The sequence below is a fragment of the Pseudophryne corroboree genome, chromosome 1 (assembly GCF_028390025.1).
Source record: "Pseudophryne corroboree isolate aPseCor3 chromosome 1, aPseCor3.hap2, whole genome shotgun sequence".
Taxonomy (NCBI): Eukaryota; Metazoa; Chordata; class Amphibia; order Anura; family Myobatrachidae; genus Pseudophryne; species Pseudophryne corroboree.
In genome coordinates, this window is record NC_086444.1 from 695047283 (window position 1) to 695060755 (window position 13473).

A 13473-nucleotide genomic window follows, 5' to 3' on the forward strand; every position below is an offset into this window, starting at 1 on the left:
CTTGTGGTCAAGCCTGGAGACATCACTTCATATAAATATTTTGGAGCTAAGGGCCATTTACAATGCCCTAAGCCAAGCAAGACCTCTGCTTCAAGGTCAGCCGGTGCTGATCCAGTCGGACAACATCACGGCAGTCGCCCACGTAAACAGACAGGGCGGCACAAGAAGCAGGAGGGCAATGGCAGAAGCTGCAAGGATTTTTCGCTGGGCGGAAAATCATGTGATAGCATTGTCAGCAGTGTTCATTCCGGGAGTGGACAACTGGGAAGCAGACTTCCTCAGCAGGCACGACCTCCACCCGGGAGAGTGGGGACTTCACCCAGAAGTCTTCCACATGATTGTAAACCATTGGGAAAAACCAAAGGTGGACATGATGGCGTCCCGCCTAAACAAAAAATTGGACAGGTATTGCGCAAGGTCAAGGGACCCTCAGGCAATAGCTGTGGACGCTCTGGTAACACCGTGGGTGTACCAGTCAGTGTATGTGTTCCCTCCTCTTCCTCTCATACCAAAAGTACTGAGAATTATAAGACGGAGGGGAGTAAGAACTATACTCGTGGCTCCGGATTGGCCAAGAAGGACTTGGTACCCGGAACTTCAAGAGATGCTCACGGAGGACCCGTGGCCTCTACCTCTAAGAAGGGACCTGCTCCAGCAAGGACCCTGTCTATTCCAAGACTTACCGCGGCTGCGTTTGACGGCAGGGCGGTTGAACGCCGGATCCTGAAGGGAAAAGGCATTCCGGATGAAGTCATCCCTACCCTGATCAAGCCAGGAAGGATGTAACCGCAAAGCATTATCACCGCATTTGGCGAAAATATGTTGCGTGGTGCGAGGCCAGTAAGGCCCCGATGGAGGAATTTCAACTAGGTCGATTCCTGCATTTCCTGTAAACAGGAGTGTCTATGGGCCTAAAATTGGGGTCTATTAAGGTTCAAATTTCGGCCCTGTCAATTTTCTTCCAGAAAGAACTAGCTTCAGTTCCTGAAGTTCAGACGTTTGTAAAAGGGGTACTGCATATACAGCCTCCTTTTGTGCCTCCAGTGGCACCTTGGGATCTCAATGTAGTTTTGGGGTTCCTAAAGTCACATTGGTTTGAACCACTTGAATCTGTGGAGTTAAAATATCTCACATGGAAAGTGGTCATGTGGTTGGCCCTGGCCTCGGCCAGGCGCGTGTCAGAATTGGCGGGCTTTATCCTGTAAAAGCCCTTATCTGATCTTCCATTCAGACAGGGCGGAATTGAGGACTCGTCCTCATTTTCTCCCTAAGGTGGTTTCAGTGTTTCATCTGAACCAACCTATTGTGGTACCTGCGGCTACTAGTGACTTGGTATAATCCCCATGGTCCTTACGGAGTTCCCAGCATCCACTAGGACGTCAGAGAAAATAAGAATTTACTTACCGATAATTCTATTTCTCGTAGTCCGTAGAGGATGCTGGGCGCCCATCCCAAGTGCGGATTGTCTGCAATACTTGTACATAGTTATTGTTACAAAAATTGGGTTATTATTGTTGTGAGCCATCTTTCCAGAGCCTCCTCTGTTATCATGCTGTTAACTGGGTTCAGATCACAGGTTATACGGTGTGATTGGTGTGGCTGGTATGAGTCTTACCCGGGATTCAAAATCCTTCCTTATTGTGTACGCTCGTCCGGGCACAGTATCCTACCTAAAGCTTTACTTTTGTGCCCAGTCTCCTGCGGAGCCGCTATTCCCCATGGTCCTTACGGAGTTCCCAGCATCCACTACGGACTACGAGAAATAGAATTATCGGTAAGTAAATTCTTATTTTTAATTCCCTGCTTAAACATACAGAGAAGCTCTTATGGGTCCTACACAGTGGAAGATAACACTAAACGATATGAACGTTCGTATCGGCCGTCCGGCAGCTCGGTGGCGGATCAACAAGTGTGTAGGGCCCATTAGTAAACATACCCCTAGATGTCAGAAAATCTGATCTACTGGTCCTCTCTGATCACTATAAATGGGGCTGGCCTTTGTCCAAACATATGATTGTTTATTGAATCAGTGCTGTGTTTCACATGGAAAAAATGTTCGTTACAGTGTGAATATCCATTCTACCAGATCTGTGTCCAAACCTGTGCATAATTTTATGAAATTTAACAAATTAAGTATGTGTTGTGGCTAACAAGGCCAGTTTTAGATGTCTGGTGCTGAGCACTAAAACACTGCACTCACATCCTATAGAAGAGATAGGAGTTCAACACTTTCCTTAATATTGGATGTGCATTGCAATGTGGAGCAGAACATACAAAAGTAAAGAATATTTACTGTTGATGGATGGAAGTTCATGAACACTTGTACTTGTATTGACATCAACCCAAAGCTGCCACACCGATAGTGAATTTCCACTTTGCTTTTGTTTGATTTCTTGTGTCTATAATTTAAAAAATTTTCTAACGTCCTAGTGGATACTGGGGAACTGTACTTTAGTACCATGGGGTATAGATCGGGTCCACTGGATCCTGGCACTTTAAAAAACCTTTTAGTGTGTATGTGTGTGCTGGCTCCTCCCCTCTATACCCCTACTACCAGACTAAGTTTTGAAAAATGTGCCCAAGGAGCTGGGTGCATTTCTCTGGAGCTCCAGAAAGTTTCCTTTATTTTTTATTTTAGTTATTTATTTTCAGGTAGTACTGGTTGGCAATCAGTCTACCTGCTTCGTGGGACTTAGAGGGGGAACTGAACCAGCCACCTGAGGGTTAATGGTTTGTAATCCCGGCTGACAGAACACTGAGCTCCTGTGGTGCTGTTCACACACCGTTAGCGTGTGTGCCCACGCCAGTAGCTAGCCGCCACCCTCTAACAGATGCCGTAGATCGATAGGTGCGGTGAGTGTTAACACCGAGGTCCCGGTTAGTGGGTCCCCGGTGCGGTTTTGCAGGCATGTCACTGGCCACGAGCTGCAGTGCCCGCCGCGGACTAGACTGGCTCAGCTCTCGTGCCCCACTGTGCTCCCTGTCCAATAAGGCTTGTATGTACTGATAGATATAGATATATATATATATCTATATCTATGTTTGTTAACATGCCCAGTATAAAACTGAAGGGACCGCGCTCCATTGCAAGGGGTGGAGCTTCCCGGAGCAGGACCAGAGGCAGAAAGTCGCCATTTCCTGCTGCTGTGGACATCAAGGCTGCATGCACGCTGCTCCTCCAGGGACCCACGCTGTTATAGACTCTGTACTAGTACCAGGGGCTCATAGCAGGGGGGAGCACACCAGCGGTAGCCCCGCTGCACTTCTATCATGTTATACTCCTAAATCTCACACTGCGCTGCTGTTTCTGTGTGCTGGTCTACGTTTCTTTGCGTCACTCCAGGTGTTCTCTAGGGTCTGTGTGGAGGTGTTTGTCAGTGAGCTGCGCTGTATTACAGTTATGTAAATATGTCTGTGGACATTGTTATGTGTGTTGCTTGTAACTCTACCCCTTTATCAGCAGGGTCTCATGTGTGAACAGTGCTCCTTATCTCCTCAGGGACATAATTAACGGGCACCTGACTGGCTAGATAGTTTTAAAAGCATGATTCAGAATGTAAATTCAGAATTAGCTGCAGCTAAAAAGGAGAGACAGGTGTTGAAACAGTATATTGATTGTATGGCAAATTCAGCAGATACCAGAAAGGCTTCACAGTCTCCTCTGTTAAACGCTTACTGCCACAGGTACTCCAGTCTGATTCTGGTCAGCCTGATGTGGATGATGATGATATGGATGAGGACAGGTCTCTGTCCCCTGAGGTGAAGGCCTTCATTTATGCTGTAAGAGAGGTTCTTCACATACCAGATCAGGAGTCAGAACCAGATGAGGAGTTGTACTTTAATGTTAGATCGAAGACCTCAGTCACTTTTCCTGTGTCTGAATAGTTAAACTCCCTGGCCGGGAAAGCATGGTAAAACGCTGGTAAGAAATTTAAAATTCTTAAAGAGCCGGCTGACAGTAGATTTGAGACCACTCTCAAGGCAATATATACGGCAGCAGGCGTAGCACCGTGACCCACAATTGTTAGTGGGTGGATTTCCAGGGCGGTAGTCAAGTGGTCTGATACTGTTATTGATGGTTTAGACTCTGCCCCGGGAGGAGGTCATTACTCTGCTACAACATATGCAGGATGCTGCAGATTTTATGAGCGAGGCTACAAAAGAATTGTGTAAGATAAATGGCCGCATTACTGCTATGGCTGTTTCGGCACGCAGAGCTCTGTGGTTACGTCAATGGTCAGCGGACGCTGATTCCAAAAAGGGTGTAGAAAATCTTCCCTTTACAGTTTGGCGACGAATATTCCCTTGTTTGGCGACAAATTAAATAAATGGATCTCCCAGGCAACGGCGGGTAGGTCTACCTATCTGACATCGGCTGCGCAACCTGCTAGACATTCTTACACAGGACCCTCCTTGCAGTCTTTTCGTGTGGCAAGGTTCAGAGGCAGGGGCTGAGGGATCTCCACCACTTCCAGAGGATCTTGTGGTAAGTCCCGTAAACCTGCAGCTGCTGCCTCCCTGGACCAGACCACCGGATCCCCTGCCGCTAAGCCTTCCATGTGACGATTGGCCCTAGCAGCAAGGCGACTTTCCGGTAGGTGCTCGCCTTCATCACTTCGCCCCTAGTTCGGGTGAGGTCTTGCCGGGATCCTTGGGTGAGGGACCTCATTTCCGAGGCATACCTGCTGGAATTTCAAGCAATTCCTCCTCACAGATTTTTCAAATGGGGCTACCAGTTTTACCCACAGCAAAAGTTATCTTTCAAGAGGCCATTCAGAAACTGTTGTGGACAGGGGTGATGATTCCGGTACCACCTCCTTTACGCAACAGGGGGTTTTACTCCAGTCTTTTTGTCGTCCCAAAAACCAGACGGCTCGTTACGATCCATCTTGAACTGAAGTCTCTAAACCCGTATCTGCAGGTGTTCAAGATGGAATCCCTGAGGGCTGTGGTGTCCGGTCTGGAGGAGGGGGAATTCCTGGTATCCCTGGATGTCAAGGATGCTTACCTACACATTCTTATGTGGCCCCTCATCAGGCTTACCTCAGGATCGCCATCTTGGATGACTTTCCAGTTTCAAGACTTTGGCCTGTCCACAGATCCGAGGGTCTTCACCAAAGTCATGGCGGAGATGATGCTGCAACTGCGCATGATGGGAGTCAACATAGTCCCCTACTTGGATGATCTCATGATAAAGGCTATGTCCAGGGAGCGTCTATTGCACAGCAAAGATATGACGACTTGCCTGCTTACGGATCATGGGTGGATCCTAAATTTCCAGATATCTCACCTGGAACCGACCCAACGTCTTCAGTTCCTGGGAATGATACTGGATACAGTGTCTGAAAAGGTGCTTCTTCCAATGGACAAGGCCTAGCTATCCAGGCTATGGTCCGCTCAGACTCAGTCCTCGCACGGTATCCATACATATTGCTGGGCAGGATGGTTGCTGCTTACGAGGCAATCCAATACGGCAGATTTCATGCCCGGCCCTTTCAGCTGGATCTGCTGGACAAATGGTCGGGGTCTCACCTTCACATGCATCAGGAAGTGACCTTATCGCCAAAGGTCCGGATTTCTCTATTTATGGTGGCTACAAGTTCCTCACCTGGTAGAAGGCAGGACTTTCAATATCCACTTATGGATTCTACTGACAACGGATGCCAGCCTCCGGGGTTGGGGGGCTGTGAGACAAGGGGCCCAGTTCCAGGGGATATGGACAGTTCAGGAATCTGCTCTGCCAATAAACATCTGAAACTCAGGGCAATTTACAATTATCTTCTGGAAGCTTCCCATTTCCTGAAAGGTAGGGTGATCAAGGTTCAAAGTACATAAACCGACAAGGGGGAACAAAAAGCAGAACGGCGATGTGAGAAGTGTCAAGAATACTCGTCTGGGCGGAGGCCAACGCAAGGGCCATCTCAGCCATATTCATTCCAGGAGTGGACAACTGGGAAGCGGACTTCCTCAGCAGACACAACTTCCATCCGGGGGAATGGGGCCTACATCCCCAGGTTTTTCAACAGTTATTTCACCGGTGCTGCTGTCTGGAGATAGATCTGATGGCTTCTCGTCTCAACAAGAAGCTATGCTGTTACTGTTCCAGAACGAGGTATCCGCAGGCTGTAGCAGTGGATGCGCTGACAACACCATGGACGTACCAGTTTGTCTACCTGTTCCCTCCTCTACCGCTAATCCTAACGGTTCTAAAAAGACTAAGAAGGGAAAGCGTTCAAGCAATTTTAATTGCCTCGGGTTGGCCTCGACAGGCGTGGTACTCGGACCTCCTAACCATGGCTCTGGAGGATCCTTGGCCTCTGCCGCTCCAAAAGTATCTTCTTCAACAAGGTCCATTCGTCTATCCAGACTTACAGCGGCTACGTTTGAAGGCTTGGAAGTTGAGATGGAGATTCTAGTAAGGAAGGGTCTTCCCTCCAGGGTTTTTTCCACCATGGTCCAGGAAGATGGTTACGTGAAAACATTATCATCGTATCTGGAAGAAGTATGTTTTCTGGTATGAAAGCAGAAAGGTTTCTCCCATGGAATTTAGAATTGGTCGTTTTCTACTTTCCTGCAATCTGGAGTGGGTATCGGCCTACGTTTAGGCTCCATCAAAGTCCAGATTTCGGTGCTCTCTATTTTCTTCCAGAAACAACTTGCCATGTTGCCGGAAGTACAAACTTTCCTAAAAGGAGTTCTTCATATGCAACCGCTCTTCGTCCCTCCCACGGCTCTGTGGGATCTCAATGTGGTTCTGTCCTTTCTTGAATCGCACTGATTTGAACCCTTACAAAGGGTGGAATTTAAATTTCTCACCTGGAAGACATTGATGATGTTAGTTTTGGCATCTGCCAGACGTGTGTCTGAATTGGGGGCCTTATCCTGTAAGAGCCCTTATTTGATTTTTCATGAAGACAGGGCGGAACTCAGGACCTGACCTCAGTTTTTGCAAAAAGTGGTTTCAGCTTTTCATATGAATCAGCCCATTGTGGTTCCGGTGTTGTGTGATGCTTCCATTGGGCCAGAGTCCTTGGATGTGGTCAGGGCTTGTCATCGGAAATCTGATTCGGATTGGTCGTCCGACTACTAAGCAATCAATTGCTCTTTGGCTCAGGTTGACCATTCAACAGGCCTATACTTCGGCGACTCTTCCTTTGCCGACGTCTATTCAGGCCCACTCGACAAGGTCTGTGGGCTCTTCCAGGGTGTCTCATCCTTACAGTTGTGCCGAGTTGCTACCTGGTCTGGTTCGAACACTTTTGTGAAATTCTATCGGTTTGACACCTTGGCCAAGGATGACCTTCAGTTTGGTCAGGCGGTTTTACAGGAGTCTCCGCGCACTCCCACCCATTTGGGAGCTTTAGGTCTTCCCCATGGTACTAAAGTACAGTTCCCCAGTATCCACGAGGATGTTAGAGAAAATAGAAATGTAATACCTACCGGTAATTCCTTTTCTCGTAGTGGATACTGGGTGCCCACCTCAGTGCTTCAATTGCTGCTTAACTGTGTAAGGTTAGTTGGCCCGCCGTTGCGGTCCCCTTATATTGGTATAGCTTTGCTATCCTGGTTAGGTTGGTGTTGCTATCCTCTATTCTGGTTAGCGCCCTCCTTTTTTCAGTTATGGTTGTGTGTTGGCTTAGTTCCTCACCGCTGTTGTACCTATTTTCTTCTCTCGTGGTACGTCTGTCTTCTCGGGCACACTTTCCTGGACTGAGACTGGTAGGAGGGGCATAGAGGGGAGGAGCCAACACACACTAAAGTTTTTTAAAGTGCCAGGCTCCAGTGGACCCGATTTATACCCCATGGTACTAAAGTACGGTTCCCCAGTATCCACTACTGACTACGAGAAAAGGCATTAGAGGTAGATATTAAATTCCTATTATTTCAGTTTAATTTTCCCTATTGTTTTCCATCTGTCAGTTTAGACCTGGATGCCTGGATCAATGAGCCACCTTCAGATAGTGAATCAGAAGATGAAAAGCCCAAAGCAATCTTCCAGGATGAGAAGCAGATACATGCAAAGTCATCCCGACCAGAGATTGATGAGGACGAGTTGGCAAGGGTAAGTAGATGTATTAACCATTATATTCCACATTATCCACATTGGTTGTTATGTCCAAAATACAAAAAATAGTTTTAGAATGGTTATATAAATATACTTGACGATTACCTGGTAGTGCAGATGTTAATTTCAGCTTTACTGTGTGTTGGGTGAATATTTAAATTTGCATTGCAGTTTGTGATTTTTGTTTGTTTTTTTGTTTGTTTTTAGAGGCGCGCTGTTCGGAAAGAAGAACAAGCCAATAACCCATTCTACATTAAAAGCTCTCCCTCCCCACAGAAGGTATTTAGAGCCGTTAGTGAAGCTTGTGTGCACATAATAGAGTTAAGTTTGTAAATGTCTCGATCATCCATAGGGGACACAGGCTTAGACACTTGGTATAGGTGGCTAGCTGGAGCCTGGGCACCAAATAGTTAAGTTTCTTCTCCAAGCAGCCCAGGCTTCCTGTCCCTTAAACCCCACCCCCAGCCTCAGGAAACTGTTTTTTAATTTGGTGCCTGCAAGGAGAAGGCACTATTTTCCAGGGGCTGTTTTTAAGTAGCCTCATTACAGTATCTTTTTTTTATTTTATTTATTTCTGGTTTTATTATTACTGAGCAGGCAGTGAGTCAACGTCCTATGAGACTCCCTCACTGCCGCTCCAGTGATCCCCGTAGCAGTGGTGACCTCGGCTGGACACACAGCATACACCACGGGATCAGGTGAGGTTGCTCCCTGCCAACAGTGGGAGCCCATGTTGTCTCTGCATCCGCATTAGACCACCATGGCACTGTATTGTCAACGGGGCACTACATATTGGCGACCATTGCCCTGGGCTCCGTGCCAGTAGGGGGAGACAGGCTTTCCCTTTTAGCCCCTCCCCCACTCCTTGGTGCTTTCATTTACAGTAGGCATCCCACCACAGGATACCTTCATTTCTCCTGCAGGGTCCACAGGTTATCAACAGGATAAACATTGGGATATGAGTTGGCGTCAGCAGATTGGCACCAATGACCAAAGCATTTCGGCTTCCCAGAATGCAACGGGCCAGTCCCCTATAACCCTGCCTCCTGGTTCAGGCAATTCCGTTTTTTTTTGTTGGTGCTGCAGGAGCGATCTTTGGGCTGCTGATTAAGCTTGTTATTTAATTTATTGTTATGGTCTTACTTTTTTTGAGCGAGTTTTCTAAAAAGCGTCTTACACGCACCTTAGAGTGGCTCCAGCATCTCTCTACGTGAACTGTGCTGTTTCGGTGGGTGTCTTTGTCGGATGTATTGGCAAGTCCAGCGGATGTTACCAGGCTGTGGCCGGAGCACGGGGAGAAGGTAAGGAGTCTGTTCCGCTTAGCGGGGAAGACGCATAACATAGCCACACTGTTTTCGGGAGAAGACTACTGAACAGTGGCTGACGTGGCTGCCACCTCAGGTGCACTAACGCTAGGCCCCAGGGATCATAGACTCCAGGGAATAGTGTGAGGCTGCGATCCCTGTGGTTGGTGTCAGCAGTGGGGCGTAAAACACTCCCCTGGTTGCCCCTCCACCTGGTTCATGACCAGTTTCCTCCGAGTTTCCCGCCATGAACTGATTTCCCGCTTCCGTCTGAGATGCTGTGTGTCTAAAATGACCCAGTCGCAGCATAGGCGGCTGTTTGACCTGGTGCGTCAGTGTTCACTGTAGATTCACTGGGCGGTTGTGTACACTATTTGTGTCTGGATTCACTCAGCGTTCATTAACGTATTGATCCATCCTGGGAGCGGGGTGAAGTCTCCCTGTGTCACACTCTCCTAAGCCGGGTGACACAATACTAAATCTCTACCTACCCTTAAATACAAGTAGTTGGATAAGGGCCTGATGCATATGAGTCTGTAAACTTTTGCTGCTGTTTCTTTCGCTGTGCGACTGAATAAGTCTGAAGTCCTATATAATGTAATACAGTAATATGTTTTCCCACATACATGAAATTATCTGTAGTTGAATATGTGCTCATATTGCTTATTATACTAATGTATAACCTTTGACTGATTGCTAGTGTGATTGCTGGCTTTACTATTTCTGTCCGTTTCTGTGTATTCCGATCCTCAATGCTGGTGCAAAGCAGGCAGGGATCGGATTGTATGTCACTTTAACAAGTTTTAAAGTGATTTCAGTCACAAATTGTGTAGTTAACACTGTACAGGTGTGTGATTTGTTTACCATGTCTGAGGGGCAAGGGTGAAGAGGATACAGTCTCCACAGCAGCACCTACACTCATTTCATGTTGATCTTGCAAAGCTGGGTTAACCTATCGGGATCTGGTTCAAAATGGATTATGTGCAAACTGTTTTAGCTTTCACCAAAGCCTCCTTAATAATCCAAGGCAGGCACAGGTTCAAATTGAACCCCCAAGGGCTACTTTTGCACAGACATTATCCAGTATAGCTGAGCAGATAATGCCAGCTCCTATACCAGGGATAGGTTACCCTATTAACCCTTACATGCAACATTCTCCCTGGGGTTTATCACATCCAGTCCAGGAATCTGCAGCCTTTCAACAAAAACAGGGTGATAGGCCGGTGGAAAGTAAATCACATAGACATGAAACAATATCTTCACAATCTACACGTTTTAGATGGGGACTCGTTGGAGGATGAAGACTCATCACACTCCGGGTCTGCATACAGAGACGAGGATGAAGGTCTCAGCTCAGTTGACATACCTGAGCTAATTAGTGCTATGAAAGCCATTCTATCCTTAGAAGAAACAGCAGAGACTTTGTTAAAATCTAAGGCACCTATGTTTAAACTTCCCAAAACAGGACTGAATTTCTTGGGTCAGAACAGCTGACGGAAATAATGCAAGAGGCTTGGGTAACACCTAGTAAGAAGTTTAAACTTGCAAAGAAATGGAGTTCCCATTATCTTCCATCTGGGGACTTTTTAAAAAGGGAGGTGGCTCCCAAAGTATATACGCTTGTCATTCGATTGGTGTAAACATGTACATTACCATCATTAAATGATGTCACGGATAGGAAAATAGATGATTTTTTAAAAACCATTTTCTCCTTGTCTGGGGCAATCGAAAGACCAGCCATGGCTTCAGCCTGGATGGCAAAAGCAGTGGCAGCCTGGGCTGATGCATTGGAGGATGATCTTTCATTGGCATTTAGAGAGCAAAAATCCCATATTGCACATATTAAACAGGCGGTTATTTTTATGGAAGAAGCAGCCTTGGATATGGGTACAATTGCCTCTCAGGCCTCAGCAGTAGCAGCTCGCAGAGTGGTTTGGATACGTACATGGAAAGCTGACTCAGATTCTAAGATGGTTCTGGAGTCTGCCTTTTACTGGATATATTCTTTTTGGTAAAGAATTAAACCGTATTTTGGAGTCAGAAGCAGACTCCAAGAAAGTGACGTTTCCTTCCACATACAAATCCAAGCCTAGATTTCCAGCTTTTCGCCCTTTCAGACTCCAGGAAAATCAAAAGTAAAGGGTTTATGGCAGTCTCAATCTAACAAGTCTGGTAAGACTAATAAGCATTGGGCTACCAGAGGGCTGGCTTCCAAGCCAGAAGATAAGCAATCAGCCTGATGTGTTAACCTGGAGAAGGCATAAGGAAATGATAAACCAGTGATATGTGCAAGGTGATAAACGAACTATCCAATCCGCTTCAATATGTAAATTAACAGTTAGGAGCTGATTGGCTGGTGCATTTATCACCTTGCACTTATCACTTCCTTATGCCTTCTCAAGGTTAATACATCTGCCACAATGCTCAGAGCAAGGAATCCATCCTTGTTTCGCATTCATCACCGAATATTGCAAGCCTATATTCAGTGGTGCAGTGACCGAAAATGTGACCCTAGGTCTTTCAGAGTATCCAGAGTCCTAGCATTCCTTCAGGCAGGAATGGTCGAATGTTTACTCGTGGCTTCCTTGAGAGTGCAGGTGTCAGTATTGACTGTATGGTTCCAAAAGAAAATTGCTAACCTGCAGGACGTTCACACTTTTTTTCATGTAATGCTTCACAACCAACCTCCTTTTGTTCCTCCTGCAGTGCCTTGGGATTTAAGTTTAGTCCTAAAGGCGCTTCAGGTTGACCTATTTGAACCACTAAAGCAAGTGGATCTTAAATTGCTTACAGCTAAAGCTCTCTTTCTACTGGCTATTGCTTCAGCTAGAAGAGTTTCAGATTTAGGGGCATTATTATGTCGTCCTCCTTTTCTGATTTTTTTTTTAATCCAGATAGAGCGGTTCTCAGAACCAAATCTGGTTATCTTCCTAAGGTGGTGTCTAAAGTCCACCTTAACAAAGAAATTTTAGTCCCGGCCTTCCAAGGGCCGGACCTTTCTGCGGGAGATGCCTCATTGGACGTAGTCCGTGCCTTAAGGATCTACGTGGATCGTACCAGTGCCATCAGAAAGACAAGACACTCTCTTCGTTCTCTACGTATTTCACAAGAGAGGATGGCCTGCTGACAAGCAGACACTGGCGAGGTGGCTTAGAATGACAATTTCAGAAGCATATTCTCAAGCTGATCTCCTTATTCTGGCTAATGTCTCTGCTCACTCGTAAGGTAGGTCCATTGTGGGCGGCACAACGTGGTGCTTCAGCACATGGTCTTCCATTAACACATTCATTAGACATTATGCCTTTGATACCTTTGCCTCTCAGGACACTGAATTCGGTCGAAGGATTCTCCTGTCCAATCAGGAGCGTCCCCACCACTAAATTTGTTTTGGCACATCCCAATGTTGATCCTGTGGATAACCTATGGACCCTGCAGGAGATATATATAGTTATGGTAGACTTGCCGTCGATAACTCTATTTCTCCTAAGTCCACAGTATCCACATGGATCCCACCCTGACGCACCTGATTTGAGGATCCTTTCACCCACTAACCTCTTCCTACTTGTACTGAATAGTGTGCATGTGTGTTCTTCTCGCCTGACTAGGGCTCTCTATGATGCTCCTGCCTTGAGCTTTGGAAAACAACTGAATTGCCAGAACCAGGAGGCGCGGATATAGGGGCCCGTTGCTTTCTGGGAGGCTGAAAAGCTTTGATCGTTGGTGCCAGTCCGCTGACGCTACCTCATATCCCAATTTTTATCCTGTGGATACTGTGGACTTAAGAGAAATAGAGTTAACGACGGTAAGTCTACCAAAACTATATATTTTTTGCATTGCCTGCCACTGCACCTCATCAGAGAGAAGCATGGCCTCTTTGTCTCCCAGTATTCCTCACTCTCATGGTTAGGATATAGAGACAGGTGGTTTGTTGCGCACTATTTTCTAATTTATTTCATTGCATTGAATGTTCTGTGTGTATGTATTAAGTAGTATCCAGACTCTAGGTAGACACTCATTAGGTCAACACCCATTGGTCGACAGTGGATAGGTTGACATGTCCATTAGGTCGGCGCGAAAAAAGGTCGACATGAGTTTCACATTTCA

General features: G+C 46.5%; 1 protein-coding gene across 3 annotated transcripts in view; it reads left to right on the plus strand.

Annotated features, from left to right (window-relative positions):
• AP3D1 (adaptor related protein complex 3 subunit delta 1) overlaps nucleotides 1–13473 on the plus strand; it is a 560201-nt gene that overhangs the window by 291850 nt on the left and 254878 nt on the right. For all 3 annotated transcript variants that reach the window (XM_063914795.1, XM_063914794.1, XM_063914796.1), the window contains exons 17-18: nucleotides 7921–8062; nucleotides 8273–8344. In XM_063914795.1, the coding sequence (XP_063770865.1) occupies nucleotides 7921–8062; nucleotides 8273–8344 (214 nt within the window). The remainder of the gene's footprint in view (nucleotides 1–7920; nucleotides 8063–8272; nucleotides 8345–13473) is intronic.